Consider the following 22,287-nt stretch of genomic DNA (forward strand, 5'->3'; position numbering starts at 1 on the left):
CAAAACTCCATCTGGGAAGTGGGGATAATACCACCACTCTGCCTCACAAGGATGTTGGGACGATAAAACCTTACAGTCTGTGAATTGCTCAGAAGGGACTGCAGATCACGTTTAAAGGGACAAAAGTACAGCTTCCTTCCAGATACACTAACAAAGATCCCTGTGGTGGCCTACTATCAATTAAAGTTACATCTGTCTTCTATTCTCAACAATAACCATATGCTCCATCCCTCTATAGCCCATAATGAAATTAGGAATTATAATTCAAATGTGGTTGACCGCCCATCCAACCTTTTGTCCTGCAACCAAATTCCACACTCTCCTCCCCAGCATCTCATTCCTCTGCCCACATACATGCATGCTGATTCAGTGCACACAAACTTCTAAATACAAACCCCTGCTTAATTTGAGGTCCTGCCCTCATTTAACAACCAACCTCCCTCCAGAAAACTCAAAACTATCTTGCTGCTTGCAGACACCAACTTCAGCAGATGTTCAAGAAGTTGTGTTTTCTTAGGATAAAGCTCTCCAGTTTGCTCACATTTACATAAGCAGAAGTCCTAGATGCAGAAGCAACTGATTCTTCTTTTGTGAAATTATTTTCTTCATTTGCACAATCTCACTTTAGCCCACATACAACTCCTCCAGCCATCACCCATCTTTAAGTGAAAAATAAACAATTTTTGGTAATAAAATAAAAAATCATAATGGACAATTTATCTCTGACCATTTATTTCATTTCAGTATTGTTCTTGCAATCCATATTCAAGCTGTTTCTGCTATATAAGGGAATATTGATAGGTAATATTCAAAGAGATCATATGGTGAACCAGGATGAAACTATTACTTCTCCTTTAGCTCTTCTTGTCCTGTGACCCAAATCTCTACAATTGCAACATACAAAACAAAGGCAGTGTTGCTGGTGAAAGCTATTTCACCTCTGGCAATAACTTTACTAACAGAGGAGAAAAAATTCAATTTTCAATATTTTGAATTTGCAGGATCTTTTATACAATGTATGACCTACCGAGTTACACAAAACATTTTACAATATTTTACAAAAAGAGGCTACGCATTCAAGAGAAGAGTCAGAGGTTAGGGGAAAAGCACTGAGCAAAACTAGCATACAAGTGTTTCATGAAGCTCCACTCACAACCTTAACCTGAAAACTTTCACAGTTGTTTCTGGCAAATTCAGAAACAACTGAAAAGGTTACTATGGCACAATGGTTCCTTTGAGCTATTCCAAATATATTTAATTTTAAGTAAATATTCATTTGGAGACGCATCAGAAAGAGAATGCCTCAATTAGATTTATTATCTAGTTGATTGTGTAAATAGTGTACAATTAAGACGTATCCTCTGTAAACCAAAAAAGGTGCACAAGTGCAGTAAGTTGCATTTAAACTTCAATAGCTTAGCAGGAAGTTGTTTGAATTTTTAGTAATAAGGGCTTATCCTACATTATTTAAAATGTTAACAGTTGCAGTGAATTTTAGTTACATGGAAACAAAAGAGCATGTAAAAGCATCTTAAAAGGGCATCAAACTTAACTAAAACTTGTAATAAAAAGATAGTTTTAAATTTTGTGAAAGACAGTGATGATGATGCCATTCTTGTTTAAATTCATTTCAGGGTGAGTTTTGACATATAAGTTACAAATATCAGAAAACAGCAATACAACCAAACTACAGCACAATACAAATGATGCCACTATATAATTGCCAATGCAAAGATTATACATGCTGAGGGGACAAGATGCTTTATTCACTGAAATACTGTTGCAATGTATTGTAGCTAAGTGATATATCATCATGTGTGTCCTCTTTATAGCTGTCAGTTTCCAGCAGCATAAATCAGCAGGGATGATTTCTACTTTGAGATCACAAAAATACTGCATACCCAGAATATAAATAGCTACAAAAAAAATAAATATTTGATAGATCACATATTTATAGCAAATGTTCTGCCATGTCCAAAATTTATATTTAAAGTTTCTAAAAAAGTATATTAAGTCCTGAGAGTAAACGATACAAAATAAAAGTCATCTTTCTTAGTTATTTATGGAAGTCATTTTGCAATCACCACTGTACTCGGAAAAAAGGATTCTCTCTTTATAAGTCAAAGTACACTTATCACTTGTATTACCGTAGAGAACTTAAGGTAATACATTCAGCAACCCTCATGAGACAGGAGGCACAAAATAAAGCCCAATTAACTTTAACTTAAATGTAGTGAAAAAAAGCACACAGTTTTCCAACCCAGTTTTCAATAGAGTTACACCAGTGTTAAACTGGAGTAATGCAGTACTGAGAATATAAGAATGGCCATACTGGATCAGACCAAAGGTCCATCTAGTCCAGTATCTTGTCTTCCAACAGTGGGGAAATGCTAGGTGCCCTAGAACAGTGGATCCCAAACTTTAACAACCTGTGAACCCCTTCACTAAAATGTCAAGTCTCGCAAACCCCCTCCTAAAAATGAATATTTCCAGGGATTTTCTCCTTTATCGGAGTATAAATTATAAAAGCAGTGATCTTGGAAATATAACATTTGTTTTTATGACATGCTTATTACACACTATTATTAATTATTTCTCATTATAGTATTCTTATTACCTTATGAAAACAGCAACACTCTTCCAAGATCTCACTTTCGTAGCTTGTAACACTTTGATACCTGTTATAAGACAAGGCTCCTATGTTTCATCAAGGAGTATCAGATGTGAAACAGCATGAAGGTATTTAAGAAGCCAACTCAAAGAGTTCCTCCTACACAAGCATTCAGGTCTTGAGCAGTCCAGGCAAACAATGCCCATTACAACAAAGCTTAAACTTGTTCTTCATAATTATTTTAAAAGCAATACTAGCTGCCTATTTAATTTTAAAAACAGCAAAAATCATTCACCTCCCTTTGAATTTCTTACAAGGAGTCTTGAAGTGTAAATCTCCTCAGTGTGATAGATATGCTTGCTTTGATCTGCTTAGCTCTTGGAAGTTCCTAAGGACAGCTCTGTTCGCCATTAGGGAATTTTTTCCCGGGAACCCCCCCGTAACATTTCACAAACCCCAGTTTGGGAACCACTGCCCTAGAGGGAATGAACAGAACAGGTAATCATCAAGTGATCCATTCCCTGTCGCTCATTCCCAGCCTCTAGCAAACCTGCCCATCCTGGCTAATAGCCATTGATGGACCTATCCTCCATGAATGTTTCTAGTTCTTTTTTGAACCCTGTTATAGTCTTGACCTTCACAACATCCTCTGGCAAGGAGTTCCACAGGTTGACTGTGCATTCTGTGAAAAAATACTTCCTTTTGTTTTAAACCTGCTGCCTCTTAATTTCATTTGGTGACCCCTAGTCCTTGTGTTATGAGGAGGAGTAAATTACACTTCCTTATTTACTTTCTCCACACCAGTCATGATTTTATGGACCTCAATCATATCCCCCCGCCCCTCAGGCGTCTCTTTTCTAAGCTGAAAAGTGCCAGTCTTATTAATCAGAAGCCGCTCCATACCCCTAATCATTTTCCAATTCCAATATATATTTTTTGAGATGGGGCGACCACATCTGCACATAGTATTCAAGATGTGGGCGTACCATGGATTTATATAGAGGCAATATGATATTTTCTGTCTTATTATCTATCCCTTTCTTAATGATTCCCAACATTCTGTTCACTTTTTTGGCTGCCGCTGCACACTGAGTGGATGTTTTCAGAGAATTATCTACAATGACGCCAAGATTTCTTTTCTGAGTGGTAACAGCTAATGTAGACTCCCTCGTTTTATATGTGTAGTTGGGATTATGCTTTCCAATGTGCAGTGGGGCAGATGAAATCTGAATTATGATGGAAAACAGGCTTTAGAAGCAAGCTTAGAAAAACAACTTCCTCAGAATGGTAAAGGTTTAAAAACAAAGTTGGGCGGGGGTGGAGAAGGGGGAAATCAAGAGGGGACTATTAAATCTACCATTTGTTTCATCCTGATATCAGACATCATTTAAGGGTGGAGCTTCAAATTAACACATATACCAAGGATCCTATTTCAAACCCACCATGCAGAGAAGAGAGCAATTTAATATATGTGCTTGTGACTACCCTGCTGTAAAGTTGAAAGGTAGTTAAAGCTTTGCAACTGAGAGAAACATTGCTCCCACCTTAGTAAAACAATCTACATTGTACAACAATGAAAATATTCCTACCCCAATTAGAGCCTCCCCTCCCCCAAATGTGCCTAAAACACTACAAAAAGCAAAGTAATATGAAAATCATTCAACAGGAATTAAACATAGACAAATATAAACTGGGCAAAGCTTCAGTTACTTAAGTGTTTAAAGAATGTGTGTCATATTACCATAGCATTAACATAGGAGCAAAAGCTATTGCGCATAGAGAACAGTTTCAATTAAAATTTCCCATTTTCACTCACTCACCAATGATTTCTTTAAAAAATAATTCAAAAATCTAACCTTGGGAACAAAATGTTTCATACTTGGCCTGTGCCCAAAAATGTAGTTTTCTGAAAAATTGACTTCTGAAAATAAAAACCAATATTGCATATTTGGAATCTACTGACCATGACTACTTTTTTGATTAAAGATACCAAACAATTACTTTTCAGTTCATACTCTTTAGGCAAGAACTAATATATATGTAATGTCTATAACAATGTGCCCATGAGAGAGAGAGGGAGAGAGAAACAACAATATATTTGAAACAATATTGAAATTTATTTTATTATTCTGCATTGAAAAACAGATAGTTTAGCACTCAAGGGTAATAAATACAAAGAGAAACTATTCCATATAACTTATATATAAGTTTTTGTATAATTTACTAATTATACAAAAATCCAATGTTCTTCCCTGTAAGACTTTTGTCATTTTTGTTATTGTTGTAATCTGCAAGTCTTGTCCTACCTCATAGGCGCCAACTCCATGGGTGCTGTGGGACTGGAGAATGGGGAAAAAATGGTGGGTGCTGAGCACCCACTGGCAGCTCCCCATCAGCTCCCCCCTGCCCTCCCAGCGCCTCCCCCTGGCTGGCAGGCCCCGCCAATCAGTGCCTCCCGCCTGCCACAATCAGCTGGGGAGGGGAGAAAGGGAAAGAGCGAGGGCATGGCACACTTGGGAGAGGGGACAGAACGGGGCAGGAAGAGGCGGGGCAGGGGTGAGGCCTTGGGGAAAGGGAGCAAGTGGGAGCAGGCCTGGGGCAGAGCTAGGGGGTCAAGCATCCCTTGGCACATTGAAAAAATCGGCATATGTCCTATTCACCTACTGTATGTTATTCTCATTCATGGTATCACATCTAAATTTAGATTTACATTCTTTGGGACAAGAGCCAGATCTTCATCTGTTTAGCAAAGATTGTTATGATGCTAAGACCTCATCAAGGTTATAAGTTTGAAAACTGAAAATACAAAGCCACTTCAGGAAAGATTATCTGGTGCAGCCCAAAAACCACATTATCCTTATGGAAGTCAGTAAGCGAAAGATCAGTAATGCAGGAACGTAACTTGCTTGCTTTTCAAACTAATGCAATTCAAACGGGGAACAGAATCTTTATAAACAAGTAGCAATGAGCAACTGTATCTGAAGCCCACCTAGGCCCGTAAGCATGTAATAATCTCTTCAAAAAAATTTAAATGGTACATTTGGTAAACACTAATGAATCCTAATATGACAGCTGACTACAGTTTGTTATAATACTACCAGACCTTTCTTTCAAAGGTCACCCAAATAGCTGAACACATCCTGAATCAATGAAGAAATAGGATTAAAACCTTTATGTATGGGTCACAGTGAAATCCTTTCAATGCCTATGCTTTCCACATAAGAGGCTTTTGTAACCTAAGTATATGTAGTTCTTTGATGTAATCTGGCATGGCTCCTTTCCTATCTTCTTCCCAGCAGAAACTGCATAGGCTCCAGTGGTTGTGCCTTCATTGTACCCTTTTATTTTAAATTCCCTCCACTATTTCCACAACAATCCCTGTTCAACAGTCTATTTACATCATCAATGTGATTTTTGGCTCTCTCCCTAGGACTTGAAACAGGTCTTCCTCCCGAGGCCACTACATAACTGGGCTCAACTAGAGCTAGTCCCCTCTTCCTCCTCACCTTAGCACTGCCTTCTTGCCTTTATTAGCCTTGGGCTGAGGGGCTAACTGGCTCCTCCTGGATCCCAGCCAGCCAGCCTGACTGTCTAATTATCCCATCAGCTTTCTCAATGGGAACTAGTTAACATCTGAGTGATCAGAGCACAGGCTCACCTGTTCACCCCCTGCATTCTGTCACACTTGACAAACAGTGTAAGTCAACTGCTCGGCAGTTGATAAGAATCCTGGTCCAAAAGACACTAACTCTGCTATTGCAGGGGTGGGCATACTTTATGGCCTGAGGGCCACATCTTGGTATGCAAACTGTATGGAGGACTGGCTGGGGCAGGGAATTGGGGTGCACGGGGGTAGGAGGGCTCCGGCTGGGGGTGCAGACTCTGGGGTGGGACTGGGGATGAAAGGTTTGGGGTGCATGAGGGTGCTCCAGGCTGGGATCAAAGGGTTTGGAGGGCAATCAGGGCAGGGGGTTGAGGGGAAGGGGCGCAGGGGGGCCCTCAGGGGTCCAGGATCCCGGCAGCACTTACCTGAAGTGGCTCCTGGAAACAGCGGCCCATCCTCCCTCCAGAGGTGGGGCCACACCGCTCTGCAGGCTGCCCCGTCCGCAGGCACCACCCCTGCAACTCCCATTGGCCACTTCCAACCAATGGGAGCTGCAGAGCCGGCACTTGGGGCAGGGGCAGCATGCGGAGCCCCCTGGCTCCTCCTACTTCTGTGAGCTGCACGGAGTGGAGCAAGGCAAGCCCCCGATCCCGCTCCTCGACTGGAGCGGGGAAAGCTCCTAACGCTGCTCTCCAGCAGGAGCTAGAGGGCCGGATTAAAAGGTCCCACGGGCCGGATGTGGCCCACGTAGTTTGCCCAATAGTAGTTCGCTATTGAGATGGAGCTCAACTGCACTTTGGTGCTGTACAGGAGCTTCTACTGCCACATCCAGATGACTGGAGAACCACCAATAATATGACCATGTCAGGGCAACCGAAATATTTCTCTCATATATCTTGGTCAAGGCACTAAATGAATCCGTGAAAATTCACACACAGAGAAGGTCTTGATCTCATTTGAGTAAGAACGCATCTGTCATACAACTTATAAAGAGAAGAATGAAGGGGGATTTGATAGCTGCTTTCAACTACCTGAAAGGGGTTTCCAAAGAGGATGGCTCTAGGCTGTTCTCAGTGGTGGCAGACCACCAAAGAAAGAGCAATGGTCTCAAGTTGCAGTGGGGGAGGTTTAGGTTGGATATTAGGAAAAACTTTTTCACCAGGAGGGTGGTGAAGCACTGGAATGGGTTACCTAAGGAGGTGGTGGAATCTCCTTCCCGAGAGGTTTTTATGGTCAGGCTTGACAAAGCCATGGTTGGGATGATTTAGTTGGGGATTGGTCCTGCTTTGAGCAGGGGGTTGGACTAGATAACCTTCTAAGGGCCCTTCCAACCCTGATATTCTATGATTTTATGTCTCTGCTTGTGCTGGCATAATAATGGAAATTCTTCATTTTGTATTTTGTACCTAATAGTCTCATTTCTGGAATAGAAGGTTTATCAGACCCCTGACATAGTACCCAGAAAGCTCCTTTCTTTGAGGCTTCAGAAAATGCATTGCGGCAATATTGTCTGTTTGCACTTGGGCCAGCTGTAGTTCTTCCCCAGAAAGCAAGTTTCTATGAACTTGAAGATCTACTTGAGGCTTCAGCACAAGATTGCAAGATTCTCTCCCCAAACTTGTTTTTCATTGCAGTGGATGCTCATTCATGACTAGCTACCATTATTCTAGTACAGACTGAGTGTCCCAAATCCCACATACTTCATTACGCAAAAATATGCGCTCTTAATTGAAGCAAATTTATCAGCAACAGAAGCACTTGCAACCACTTGGAAAGGCTATCCACATTTGGGGCCAGTGCAGAATTTTGTAGTGCCTTCAGTACAGCGGCACTGATTTGCACCAGCTGCACATATGACCTTTGGTTTGTAATGTGCCCTGAACCAGCAATGAAGAGGTTTCATTCATAATCTGGCATAGGGGATCACATAAATATGCAAACAGCCACCAGACCCAGCATCTTCAGTGTTTGTATAACAACCTGAAAGTCTCAAGTAATTATATCTTTTTGCACCTGAATGTACAGAAGCCTATCTAGAATAAGATATGTTCTTGCATGAATCTAGAACTGCTCATAAGAAAGTAAACTTTGGAGTTGGAATCAATGCTGACTTCTTCTTGTTTACTCTGAGGTCCAGTTACCAGAAGAGAGAGCAACCTGCTTTCAGAAAGGAGATTTCCTTGAGGCACCTGAACTTTTAATGATAATCATCCAAGCATACCAAGAATACCCAATATCTCAAGTGTGCCACCATTTCTGCCGTAGTTTTGGGAAAACTAAGGGACCTGCTGAAAACCTACAGAATAAGAGTTGGCTTGGAAAATAATTTTCTCCTACCAAAATATATTTAATAAAAAAAAAGATGTATGTCCTGTGACATGACTGGACAGATGTGGAAATAAGCATCCCTCAGGCCTGAACAAATTCTGTGAACATAAAGAAGGAATGATCACTGCAAACAGCTCCACAAGAAACAAACCTCATAAATTAATTTATTTAAATATCTCAATCCAATATGGGATGCAGTTTTCTTTTGAGGAATAAAATATTTTCCCACAACGAGAAACAATGACTTTTGTTGGTAACTCAAAACAGCAATAATCCTTCAGTACAGAAGGAATGGAGCAGGAAGTCAGCATACAGAGGACTTTGAAAGAACATTTTCTATTATTTTCAAAACTCATTTGCCCAAGGTAATTCTATGCAGCTAAGAAAAGGAGAAAAGATTGCCCAAGGAGAAAAGTGAATAATTCTTCCATCAAACCTGGCTCCAGGCTCTCTGGGAACACAAACATGCTGTCTTGAGACTATGGGAAGAAGCCAGAAACTTGGCCAGAAAACTGTTTTTGTTTTGAGTTAAAACAATTGTTGCTGCTTCTCTTGATGTCTAAATGAACCTTTCTAATAGGGTTAGAGATGTGAAAGAATGAAACTAACGTAAGAATAGTTTAAAAAGAAAAAATAGCTTCACAAGCTGGGACTTCAAAATTCTGTAGGACTGGAAAAAGTGCATGTAAATGCTGTAATCTGGCAGAAATAATGCAGATTGGGGCTGGGTCACGGTTCACAGGCTTCTGTGGGCATCAAGAATTCCACCAACGGATGCTTCTCTGACAACTATCAACAAGGTAACCCAACACTCAGCTATGCGAAACAGAGTATTCTCTGTAGAAAACCCACTTGCCATTATAAAAGCTGTTAGTGATTACATTTAAAACAAAACTGTAGTGCTTCAGCTGTTCCAGAAGAAACCTGTAATGTGACATGGAGACACTCCCTTGAGTTCAACATATGCACTCTGTTGATATTTTAAAAGACTTGATTGGATTGAGTTATTAGGTTTAAAATTATTCTGCATGATCTGACTTTTTTAAAAAATAAGGGTCATGGGTATTTTTTACAGTAATGGTTTCCCCACGTTCAATCTGCACTCCCCTAAATAAATGGAATGAGACTGCATAGTGTAAATAAATGGAGATTCTGTCTTGGCTAAAAATGACTAATGTATCCACTAACAATTATGCATTTTTGTTGAGATTAAAAACTGACTATTAATTGAATTTTTCAAAGTATAGTTTGCCTGTGTTTTCACATTCAGACTCTGTTTTGTGTAACTTGCAGATCTTTGCCCACACACATACACAAGTGCTTTTTTTTGGTTAACATATCTAAAGAGTTCACACAATTTCAGGTATTGTGTGTCTAGAGTCCTCTTTTAATCCTTAAATACTTATATTCACATTTTCATACTAAGTGGTGAGAACAAAGATTTTGTATTCTCGTAACACTGCAGTAAAAAAGTGCTGTGGGACAGATTCCTTCAGCAATAATTAAAACTAATTTTTATTCTTCCTTATATTTACTGAATTAGATTTTAAAAAGGGAGCTTAAATTTATGTTTATAAGATACACTACTAGAACCATTTACTTTCAAGCCACGGTTTTAATTCTTCCCCCTACTGCAAGTCAAATGGTTGGCATGCTTGTGTTCTAAATGATAGGTTCAGGTAATTAAAAATTCATTTTTCTATAAAAACTGATAAGTTTTCATCTAGCCACTGTGATGGTTCAGATGTATTAACACTATTAACTGAAACAAGTTTAAAAAAATATGCCCTTTTGGAAACATTGTATATTTTGTTGAGATGACCAAATATATATTTGAGTACAAACACTGTGAGTTCCTAGTACTGAAACCAATTTCACATATATGACATGTATGTAAAATATTCTTGCCAATTAACCCCAAATTTGTTGCAACAAAATTATAGGAAAAAGAATAGGAAAAATGCAGTCTCTCTCTCTCCAGCTACTAGTACCACATCACTTTTTCCCTACAGCATTATGGGAAAAGTACAAAAAAAAAAAAATATGTAGCTTATATTAGGAAAAAAACTTGATGTCTCATATCCAAACTAATTTGCATTACTATAGTCTAATTTTTCAAATTAGAAATAAATATACCCCTAGATATTACTTGAGAAGTTCTTCATGTCTACAGAGCAATCAGCACACCTTAAAGTCTAACAGACTTCAATTCTGGTTAAAAAAGAATCATATAACCCAACTTCATTCATTTTTGTTGCTAGAAGGGCTAGAAAAAGTGAGATGATATCATCTAAAAGGCACCAGCACTACCTTATTTTCTCCCTGGGAGTGAACAAGACATAAAGCAACAATCATTTCATAACTGCTGCAATACCTCAGAATATCTTGCCAACAAACAAAAGTGCATTAAGGATACCTGTAAAACAAGATTTCAAAAATCTTGAGCATGATTACAACTATAGTTGACTACATGGTTTAAAACAAGATTGTATAAAGCAGTGAGGCAATATACTTACCTTGAAGAAAAGTAGTTTCACATATGTATTTTGTTTGCTAATGATAACAAATGCATCTCAAGCAATATTCAAGCAGTTTATGAATATTTACACATCAGTTCACATATCAGTAAGGCCTCCAGATTCTGAGCCAGGACCTCAGCTGAAGTAAGTCAGCTTCAATGAACCTACACCAATTTACCCAAGTGAGGATCTGGCCCTCTACCTTCATGTGATATGTTCCATCATTAAAAGACCAGTTACTTACCCTAAATTAACTGGTTCTTCAAGATGTTGTAGTCAGTGTGGATTCCACTGCAGAGGCACATGTGCCTCTGGCGTGTGAGCTCAGAATCTTTTAAATACACCTCTACCCCGATAGAACGCGACCCGATATAACACGAATTTGGATATAACGCAGTAAAGCAGCGGGAAGCCCGGGCCCTTTAAAGGGCCACCCGAGCGCCGCTGCTTTACCATGTTACATCCGAATTTGTGTGGCGCCCCGGGCCCTTTAAATCACCGCCCGAGCCCAGCTGCCAGAGCCCCGGGTGGTGATTTAAAGGGCCAGAGTCTCTGGCCGCTGCAGGGAGCCCCAGGCCCTTTAAATCACTGCTGGAGCTCTGGCAGCGGGGCTCGGGTGGGGATTTAAAGGGCCTGGGGCTCCCTGCAGCAGCTGAAGCACCGGGCCCTTTAAATCACCGCCGGGGAAGCCGGTCCAGTCCGGCACAGCATACCGGCACTTTCCGGTACGCCGTACCAGACCGAACCCGATACAACGCGGTCTCACCTATAAGGAGATTTTTTGGCTCCCAAGGACTGCATTATATCAGAGTAGAAGTTTAGCATTGTCTGTTGGGGCCATGCACGTGCCCTGTGCCACCTTGTGCTCCCGTATGCCGGCATAAAAGACAGAGTGGGGAGGGACAGTGGGAGCCATACTGACTACAACATCCCAAAGGAACATCCCAAAGGAACAGTTACTGTAGGGTAAGTAACTGTTCTTTCTTTGAGTATGTGTAATTGTGGATCACATTATAGGTGACCAGCAAAGCAAGCAGTATCTTCTTCAAGATAGCGAGAATGAGGAGCATGAGCTGACAGCCTGATCTATGGCTGCATGGACATCTGCAGTAAGTCTGTCAGCCAGAACTGCCTTGCCCAATAGGGAACTAAGAATGAGTTTGGCCCAGACTTCTCTGGGTTTAGCAATCAGGCTGGGGATGAACAGAATCAATGGTGAGGAACAAAACAAAACAAACAAACAAGCAGCACCTGGAAAGGATCCTGGATTCATGCCTCCCCCAGAACAGAAGTTAGGGCACTTGGCACTGTCCTTGATGGCAAACAGGTCTATCACCAGATTCATACACCTGTAGAATATTGAACTGCTCATGGATTTCAGCAGAGAGACAGAATTCTATCAGAGTTAAGAGGGTACCGGTTTCATAGCTTGCTTGCTTCTTTGAGAGGGAAGAGAGAATCCTTGTTTACATACTTCATTGTGGATATATTACCAGGCTCCTTGGGATTTTTATTGTATTCTTGACACCACAAAGAGGAAGCTTGCAAGAAGTGGAAATTTGGACAGATGACTAGGGAGGAGTATAAAAATATTGCTAGAGCATGCAGGGGTGTAATCAGGAAGGCCAAGGCACAATTGGAGTTGCAGCTAGCAAGGGATGTGAAGGGTAATAAGAAGGGTTTCTACAGGTATGTTAGCAACACGAAGGTGGTCAGGGCAAGTGTGGGACTGTCAAGGCTGTATCCCCACTTTGAACTTTAGGGTACAAATGTAGGGGCCTGCATGAAAACTTCTAAGCTTAACTAGCAGCTTAGCTCTGGTCCGCTGCCACCATCCCAAGGCTAATTTCCTTCCCTGGGTAGCCTTGAGAGACCTTCACCAATTCCCTGGTGAATACAGATCCAAACCCCTTGGATCTTAAACCAAGGAGAAATTAACCATTCCCCTCCTTCCTCCCACTAACTCCTGGTGAATACCGATCCAAACCCCTTGGATCTAAAACAAGGAGAAATTAACCATTCCCCTCCTTCCTTTCACCAACTCCTGGTGAATCAAGATCCAAACCCCTTGGATTTTAAAACAAGGAAAAATTAATCAGGTTCTTAAAAAGAAGGCTTTTAATTAAAGAAAAAGGTAAAAATCATCTCTGTAAAATTAGTATGGAAATTAACCTTACAGGGTAATTAAACTTAAAGAGCTCAGAGGACTCCCCTCTAGTCTTAGGTTCAAAGTACAGCAAACAAAGATAAACACTTTAGTAAAAGGTACATTTACAAGTTGAGAAAACAAAGGAAAACTAAGACGCCTTGCCTGGCTATTTACTTACAAGTTTGAAATAGGAGAGACTTGTTTAGAAAGATGTGGAGAACCTGGATTGATGTCTGGTCCCTCTCAGTCCCGAGAGCGAACACCCTCCCAAACAAAGAACACAAACAACAGCCTTCCCCACCCCCAAAGATTTGAAAGTATCTTGTCCCCTTATTGGTCCTTTAGGTCAGATGCCAGCGAGGTTACCTGAGCTTCTTAACCCTTTGCAGGGAAAAGGATTTTGGAGTCTCTGGCCAGGAGGGATTTTATAGTACTGTACACAGGACAGCTGTTACCCTTCCCTTTATAGTTATGACAGGGACCCTTACTGAATGGGGGAGGCAACCTAGTGAAAGATGATGTGGAAAAAGCTGAAGTACTCAATTTTTTTTTTGCCTTAGTCTTCACAAACAAGGTCAGCTCCCAGACTGCTGCACTGGGCAACACAGTATGGGGAGGAGGTGAGCAGCAGTCAGTGGTGAAAGAACAGGTTAAGGACTATTTAGAAAAGCTGGACATGCACAAGTCCATGGGTCCAGATCTAATGCATCCAAGGGTGCTGAGGGAGCTGGCCCATGTGATTGCAGAGCCATTGGCCATTATCTCTGAAAATTCGTGGTGATAGGGGGAGGTCCTGGACGATTGGAAAAAGGCAAATATAGTACCCATATTTAAAAAAGGGAAGAAAGAGAACCCGTGGAACTACAGACCGGTCAGCCTCACTTCAGTCCCCAGCAAAATCATGCAGCAGGTCCTCAAGGAATCCATTTTGAAACACTTGGAGGAGAGGAAGGTGATCAGGAACAGTCAACATGGATTCACCAAAGGCAAGTCATGCCTCGCCAACCTGATTGACTTCTATGATGAGATAACTGGCTCTGTGGATTATGGGGAAAGCAGTGGATGTAATATATCTTGACTTTAGCAAAGCTTTTGATATGGTCTCCCACAGTATGCTTGGCAGCAAGTTAAAGAAGTATGGATTGGATGAATGTACTATGAGCTGGATAGAAAGACGCTAGATTGTCGGGCTCAACGAGTAGTGATCAACGGCTCGATATCTAGTTGGCAGCCGGTATCAAGCGGAGTGCCCCAGGTGCCGGTCCTGGGGCCAGTTTTGTTCAACATCTTTATTAATGATCTGGATGATGGAATGAATTTCACCCTCAGCAAGTTTGCAGAGGACACTAAGCTGGGGGGAGAGGTAGATACGTTGGAGGGTAGGGATAGGGTCCAGAATGACCTGAACAAATTGGAGGATTGGGCCAAAAGAAATCTGGTGAGGTTCAACAAGGACTAGTGCAGAGTCCTGCACTTAGGACGGAAGAATCCCATGCACCGCTACAGGTTGGGGACCGACTGGCTAAGCAGCAGCTCTGCAGAAAAGGACCTAGGAATTACCTAGGAGAAGCTCGATACGAGTCAGCAGTGTGCCCTTGTTGCCAAGAAGGCCAACAACATATTGCGCTGTATTAGTAGGAGCACTGCCAGCAGATCGAGGTAAGTGATTATTCCCCTCTATTTGGCACTGGTGAGGCCACACCTGGAGTACTGCGTCCAGTTTTGGTCCCCTCATTACAGAAGGGATGTGGACAAATTGGAGAGAGTCCAGCGGAAGGCAACGAAAATTATTAGTGGGCAGGGGCACATGACTTACAAGGAGAGGCTGAGGGAACTGGGGTTATTTAGTCTGCAGAAGAGAAGAGTGAGGGGGGATTTAAAGGGTTCCAAAGAGGATGGAGCTGTTCTCAGTGATGGCAGAAGACAGAACAAGAAGCAATGGTCTCAAGCTGCAGTGGGAGAGGTCTAGGTTGGATATTGGGAAACATTATTTCACTGGGAGGGTGGTGAAGCACTGGAATGGGTTAACTAGGGAGGTTGTGGAATCTCCACCCTTAGAGGTTTTTAAGGCCCAGCTTGACAAAGCCCTGGCTGGGATGATTTAGTTGGTGTTGATCCTGCTTTGAGCAGGGTATTGGACTAGATGACCTCCTGAGGTCTCTTCCAACCCTAATATTCTATGACGTAGCAGGCCTTTAGTGTGCAAGTTCTCCTGAAGGAGAAGAGAGTCTGATCACTTTGGAGGATAGCTCAAATGCAGCTAACACTTCCCTCTTAATAGCCAGACTGTCAGACAATCTGGGTCAGGACAGAGAAAGGGCCTTGGTAAAGGATGTCTGGTCTCAATGGTAATTCTAATTTCAATTCTATCAGATCAGAGAGCCATGGTCTCTTTGGCCAATGCAGAGCTAGTACTATCACTTTGCTTCTTCATGCCTTATACTCTGGACCCCCCTTTTCTAAAAGTGGAAAGGGAGGGAATGCATAAAGGAAGGCTTGTGGCCATCTGTGTGAAAAAGCATCAGTCTCCAGAGCCCTGGGATCTGCATCCCTGAAGTACTTTAACCGCTTTGTGTTCTTGTGACTGGCAAACAGGTCAACTACCAAGAGGCTGAATGCCTGTGAGATCCGAGTGAAGACTTCCTGATTTAGGCACCACTCTGAGTTGTTGTCTGTGCATCTGCTGAGCCAGACTGCCTTTTCAGTTCTTTTATACCTATTCCATTACTTCCATTGCTTTTGCACATAGAGTTACTCTCCCTGTTCCCCCGTATTTGTTCATACAGGCCACAGTGATTGAGTTGTCCAACTGCTCCAGAACATAATCCTCCTCTAGGTAACTGGAACCTTAGTATGAGCTCAGAGCTGTCAGTCGAGGCCAGCGGCAGGCATACTTTTTGGCATGAGAGCCCTATCCCGGTATGGAAATTGTATGGAGGTCTGGCTTGGGCAGGGGATTGGGGTGCCCAGGGGATGAGGGCTCCTGCTGGGGGTGCAGACTAGGGTGGGGCTAGAGATGAGGGTTTGGGATGCCGGAGGGTGCTCCAGGGTGGAATGGAAGGGGTTGGAGGGGGCTCTCAGCTGGGGCAGGGGATTGGGGTGCATGGGGGGTAAGGCTGGGGATGAGGAGTTTGGGATGCAGGACGGTGCTCTGGGCTGGGATCAAAAGAATTGAAGGGCAATCAGGGCTGGGGCGGGAGGGGGGGCTCAGGGGTGCAGGATATGGGCGGCACTTACCTGAAGTGGCTCCTGGAAACAGTGGCCCATCCCCCCTCCAGAGGCGAGGCCACACTGCTCTGTGCGCTGCCCCATCCACAGGCACCGCCCCCGCAGCTCCCATTGGCCACGATTTCTGGTGCAGAGCTGGCACTTGGAGCAGGGGCAGCATGCGGAGCCCTCTGGCTGCTCCTGCTTACTGGAGCCACATGGAGTAGAGCAAGGCAAGCCCCTGACCCCGCTCCTTAGCTGGAACACCAGAGCGGAGAAAGCTCCCAACCCCACTCCCCAGCGGGAGCTCAAGAGCTGGATTAAATGGTCCGACGGGCTGAACTTTGCTCACCCCTGGTTTAGACCAACAGGTTGATATTCTGGTTCCTTTCCCTGGAGTTCCAGATACCTTGCATTCTCTTGTGCCCCAGATGCACCCCCCTCTCCCACAGACTGGCATCAATTGTGAGTACCCATGGGCCTGGAAGGCATATGGAAAAACCCCTGTGAATGATCTCTGGAATTGTCCACCATTTTAGAGGGTTCGGCACTGGTATGGAATCAGTACCTGATCTTGCATGCCTTGCAGTGAATGTTTCCACACTTTTAAGAGAAAGGCTTAGAGACACCTTATATGAGGCCTTGCCATGGGATGATTCCTATACAAAAAAACAGGAAGCCCAGTAGTTGTAGACACAGAGTGGCCTTGTAAACCTTACCAACCTGGACATCAGGTTCTCATGGAATCTGTCCAGTGACAGTTAGACCTTTGCCACAGAAATAGCAATTTCCACTCCCAGGTGAATTATCCTTACCAAGGGAAACCAATAAACTTTTATTGGTGTTCATTATGAAGACATGCACTTGAATGTGTTTTGTCTGTATGCTTCTTATCTGTAAACAAACATATTCTGGTCTGGAAAATCTGTGTGGTCACTAGTAAACACTAGCATTGTCATTAGAGAGAAACTAAGGACCAGAGGCTGGACTTTTATCAGACCTGCTTGGGATAATCACAGTGACATGCGGAGGGACTGCAGCATAAAACTCCCAGTCAGAAGGGGTAGGATGCAAGTCCTTGCCCAGAAAGAGGTGAAAGCTAGAGGTCTGAGAAGTGAGCAGGCATTCCTCAAAAAGGACCACAGAGGGAGATTAGAGGTGCAGTTACCCTGAAACTGTAAAAGCGTGGTCTTTTTCAGCAGATATTCTGGTTGGAAACCAGAGTGTTCTTGGTCTTTGAGGTAGCAGATACCAGAAGGTGCTAGGGTATGGCACTGGAGCATAAAATTCCCTGAGATCTCAGTGTCATCCTCAAATCCTTAAGGGAATATAGAGTGCCTCATCCATTCAGGCACTTTACCCTCATAGAGTAGATCCTCAATTGTTGCTTGGACCTCTTTTGGCTGTGTGTAATCAGGAGGCCCAGCACATTGTGATCACTATCTCCTTGGATTGCGCAGCTGTGTCAGACATGTCCATTGCAACTTGTCGCACTGTTCTGGCTACCATCTGCCTTACCTTGAGGTGTCTCAGATTCTCCCTGCATGCCTGCAGAAGTCAAGAGTGAAAGGGAGTCATCCTTTCCCACATTAGGAAATTGTACTTCATGAAAGGGCCTAGTAGTTTGTGATGCAGAACTGGAAACCCTGCCAAAGAAGCCCATCTTCTTGGTGTTCTTGTCCTTTTGGTGGCTCTGGCCTTTTCTTGGACCACAGATATGACAAGGGACCCGGCTGTCAGATGCACAGAGAACTGCTCAAAAGCCTTTAGGTGAGACTTGGTAACACTTTTCCACTCACTTCAAAGCCGGAGGTGGTAAGGCCAGGATGCACCATAGACCCTTTGCAGGGTCCAGTGTCTCCTCATTGATTGGGCAATTATTGAGAAGCTGAGGAGATCTTACAGCTTGTGCATATTTTCTAGGATCACCTTTGTCCAAAGTTTCAACTACCCCCAAGAGCAGTTATTGATATGCCCAAAAATCACTCATGGCCGATATTGGGGATAAGGAGGATTCTTTAGGCAGGGAGGGAAGTTGATGCGTCTCCCAAGCTATGACTGTTCCTTCACAAGGGAGCTCCTCTGGTTCCAATATAAGCTCGCCAGGTGCCTCCTCTTTGTTGAAAGACGTAATGGGGCTCTGCTCTGGAACCTTTGAGAAGGCAAGCGCCAGTAAGGCCAGTATTGCCATGTAGACAAATTATATTGGTATTGGCCAGTCATGAATAGGAGCTTAATACAGGGTGTTTTCAGAATATTTTTCAGGTATGTCTCCTGTCTCTCGGGAGACCGTTCCTGCTCGAAGTAAGGGAGAAGTGGCCCAGCAACAGCTAGAAGAAATACATCTCTAGAAATGATAGTGCCATTGGATGCGGTTCTGGCACTGATACTGCTGTAGCTGGTTCCAGTTACAAAAGGAGTGAAGGTGGCTCCTCAGTTGATTCCATCAGCACCAGTGCCACAAGCTCTCTTATCTTTTTCACTGCTGGTGCCTTGCTGTCACCCCTTGAGACTCTCCGATATAAGCTCTCTTAAGTCCTCAATGATATCAAGTCCTTCTTGCAGGAGAGTAGTATGGACCACTCCAAGCTGTTTGCACTTTGTGTGAGAGTATCATTTGACACCCAAAGAGAATGACACCTGGTCTCGTTGCCCAGGAGTTGGTGCCAAAGCAATTTTTGCCAAGGTCTTCAGTACCTTTGTTGACACAGTCAGCACAGGCAATGCTGGTGCAGAGAGTATTGGCACTCTTTGTTTTCTTCTCCTTGCTGGAGCCAGAGGTATGCTGCCTCACAACTAGGATACTTGCTAATGACAGTCTCCTTGGCTCCAGTTTGGAGGATGTCTGCTTCTCTGGGATCAAATGCTACCTTTGTGGATTGCTCCAAAAGAAGTAGTTTGAGTGTCAACTCTTGACATTTTCGGGTACAAGACAAGAGTGAACACCAGATGGAACACCTGTCAGGGATATTTCCTTCCCTGAGGCAGAAAAGATATCTGCCTTGTCCATCGATTAAGGGCATGAGACCAGCACAGGAAAGGCAGGGTTTAAACCCACTGGGTTTAGAGTCTGACATTAGTAATGACAGGCACTTTACCCCACCGTACAAGGAAGTGTATACGGGTCTCCCCATGACTGTCCATTTCCTTTTGGGTGATGGGGAAGCACTCAACTAAAAAGTTTTTAACAAAAATGATATTAAAGAGGGCGTGAAGAGAAGTTTCTTCACAGGTTAGAGATCTGAAGCTCAGAATTAAAAGCAAGTTGAATACAGTCCAGGTTCCATCTCAATGTCCTGGATCATAAGAGGAAACAGAGAGGCTCATACCAATTCTACCTTTTTCTCCCCCCACACTGGAGCATAAGGCAGCAGAAGGCACACGTGTGGCTCTGACAGACAGTGCTATTCAAAATATTCCGAGATTGCACACAAGACACATGTGCTTCTATGGTGAGAGTCACAGTGACATTCACAAAGCTACAATTACTAGCCCATTGTTTTCTACCTGCTTAGAAAGTCTGTCAAAAATGCCTTAATTGAAAATGGCTTTATTTTATTTACAAAGTTTCAATTTTCCATAAACCAAGAATTTAACTTACCACATTGATACATGCCTGAGTGTCCATGTTTGCCAGAATATTTTAGTGACTGATCTCCCTGAAATATATAGTTACTATATGTGCATCTATCTACTATATGGAATCCTGTTCGCTAACAGGTCCTATCTCCAACAGCTGAGTGTCCAGATTCAAAGCATTCTATTGAATCGTGGACTTGACTTGGGTTTTGAACCTGAAATTATCTCCTTCCCAAAGTCACTGGCAATGGATTCATAATACTCTGTAAAGTCTATGTGAAGGAGAGGAGCTGCCCTGCAAATTTATGAATACTGAACACTGGTCTGACTATTTGGATGGTATTGACCGTATGTATATACTAGTTTTAACTCAATAGGGACCCATCTCAAATACAGGCAGGAAGAAGAATGGCTCCAGGCAATCACCTCTCAGCAAGTGCTTAAGAGTTAAGGGACAAAATAAGAACTACTAGCTTTGATGATTCTGCCTCCATCTCCGGATAACCCACAAATTTCCTTTTGGCCAGGAATGACCAGGAACCACCAAACACAGGAAAACAAAGAAACCATACCAGGGTTAAAAGAGAAAGAGAGACATGCACAGGAGAGCAACAGGGGAAAACAAGACTCACTCAGACACACGAGCCTGCTGGAAGTGGGGGGGGGTCTAGAGAAGCTAAGCCTGCCTAGGTCACATGATGGTATGACAGACTAAGTAAAACAGACATGTAGGTAGACTGTTTTAAAATCCTTTTCTGTAACAAATTTGTTCCTGCTACAAAATAAACAATACTTTTTCTTTAAGAAGGCTGTTTTGTCACCATATCCCACTGGCCACAGACTCCCAAAGAGAAGAACTGCAGGTGCCCAAACTCAGTCAGAGTAAAAACAGCTAATACACTAGCTACTGTAGCCATGGTCCCTAGCTAAGAGTGGGAGAACAGTGAAATTCCATCCCTGTGCCAGGTAAAATGAATGAGAGAGTCCCAAGAGCGGAGGAGATGCACTCAGAGATCAGAAAGAACAGATATGGAAGTAGTCCTGTAACAGTTTATATACCACCACAAAGTTCCCCTCACACTGTTCAGCCTTCCATTAACACTTTTCATTCCTCGTTTGTGAAATTAAAGATATCCCTCCATTCTCAGCCTCCCCCAGAAAAACAGAAAGTTACTGCAAACCCAAAAAATCAGTTCATGGTTACATTTGTTGGAACACCAAACAATGCCACCAAGAGTAAATAAGTCACGACATATCTGAGAATGGGAGAATTCTCAAAATCATGTATGAAAAAAAAATCCCAATAAGCATCAGCTGTATAACTGAAGCAATTTGTTCCCATTTAAATGGACATTTTCTACTTGATTGTATAGTTTTTGTCCAACAAAACGTTACAATATTATTCTTAAGCTAAATAGTTCACATAAATTAACAAATTTACATACGCATCAGATGAAAGATTCCATCACAGGCGCTAATATGAGACAAAAAGGCATTTCCTAGGCCCTGGCCAGCATGGGCTCCTTTCACAAGACCAGCAATATCCACTACGTTCAGAAAGGCTGGAATCTTGCTGAAAGATAAAAGTTAAAGGTTTCATTACTAAACAATATCAACTAAAACTATTTAGCACAAAAAGAAATCCAAAATACTACGAAGTACTGAGGTTAATATGGGCTCTATTTCTTTTTTTAAAATAGGTCTGTAAAAGAAACAGTTGTCTTTTGTCCTCTTTTGCTTGTTTTTGATGTATAAAGGTGGCCTGATTTGTATATTTTTATAGATATAAAATGAGACACAAATTTCTGAATGCACTTTAAATACAAGTCTTGTCTACTATTTTTCCTGATAAATTCTATAGATAACTAGTAGGTTTAACCTCAGAAAAATCTTGGATTTGATTAAGACAAGCAATTTTTATTCAAACTTTTTTAAATAGTCCGGCTTGTTTTTTAAATATTAAAACCTTCAATTTTTAAATACAGTAACTCCCCTCTCGCTTAACGTTGTTTCGCTCTTACGTCCCTGCTCAATTACAGAACATGTTCCATTTAAAGTTGTGCAATGCTTCGCTATAACATCGTTTTGCTGCCTGCTTTGTCCACAGCTGGCAGCCCCCATTTAGCACCCCTATGCCCCCCCAGCACCTCCCGCTCGCCGGCAGACCCCGCGGATCAGTGCCTTCCACCTTCTGCCTGCAGCAATCAGCTGGCTTGCAGCGTTCAAGAGGGAGCAGGAGCGAGGACTCAGTGCGCGGGCTCCGCTTCCCTCCCTTGCCTCCCAAATGCCG

General features: G+C 42.7%; 1 protein-coding gene across 3 annotated transcripts in view; it reads right to left on the minus strand.

Moving 5' to 3' along the window:
- Nucleotides 1-22,287, minus strand: part of OLA1 (Obg like ATPase 1) — a 199,587-nt gene that overhangs the window by 136,560 nt on the left and 40,740 nt on the right. For all 3 annotated transcript variants that reach the window (XM_034785649.1, XM_034785648.1, XM_034785647.1), the window contains one exon: nt 21,443-21,570. In XM_034785649.1, coding sequence (XP_034641540.1) covers nt 21,443-21,570 — 128 coding nt within the window. The remainder of the gene's footprint in view (nt 1-21,442; nt 21,571-22,287) is intronic.

This window comes from Trachemys scripta, chromosome 11, assembly GCF_013100865.1.
Source record: "Trachemys scripta elegans isolate TJP31775 chromosome 11, CAS_Tse_1.0, whole genome shotgun sequence".
In the NCBI taxonomy this organism is placed as follows: Eukaryota; Metazoa; Chordata; order Testudines; family Emydidae; genus Trachemys; species Trachemys scripta.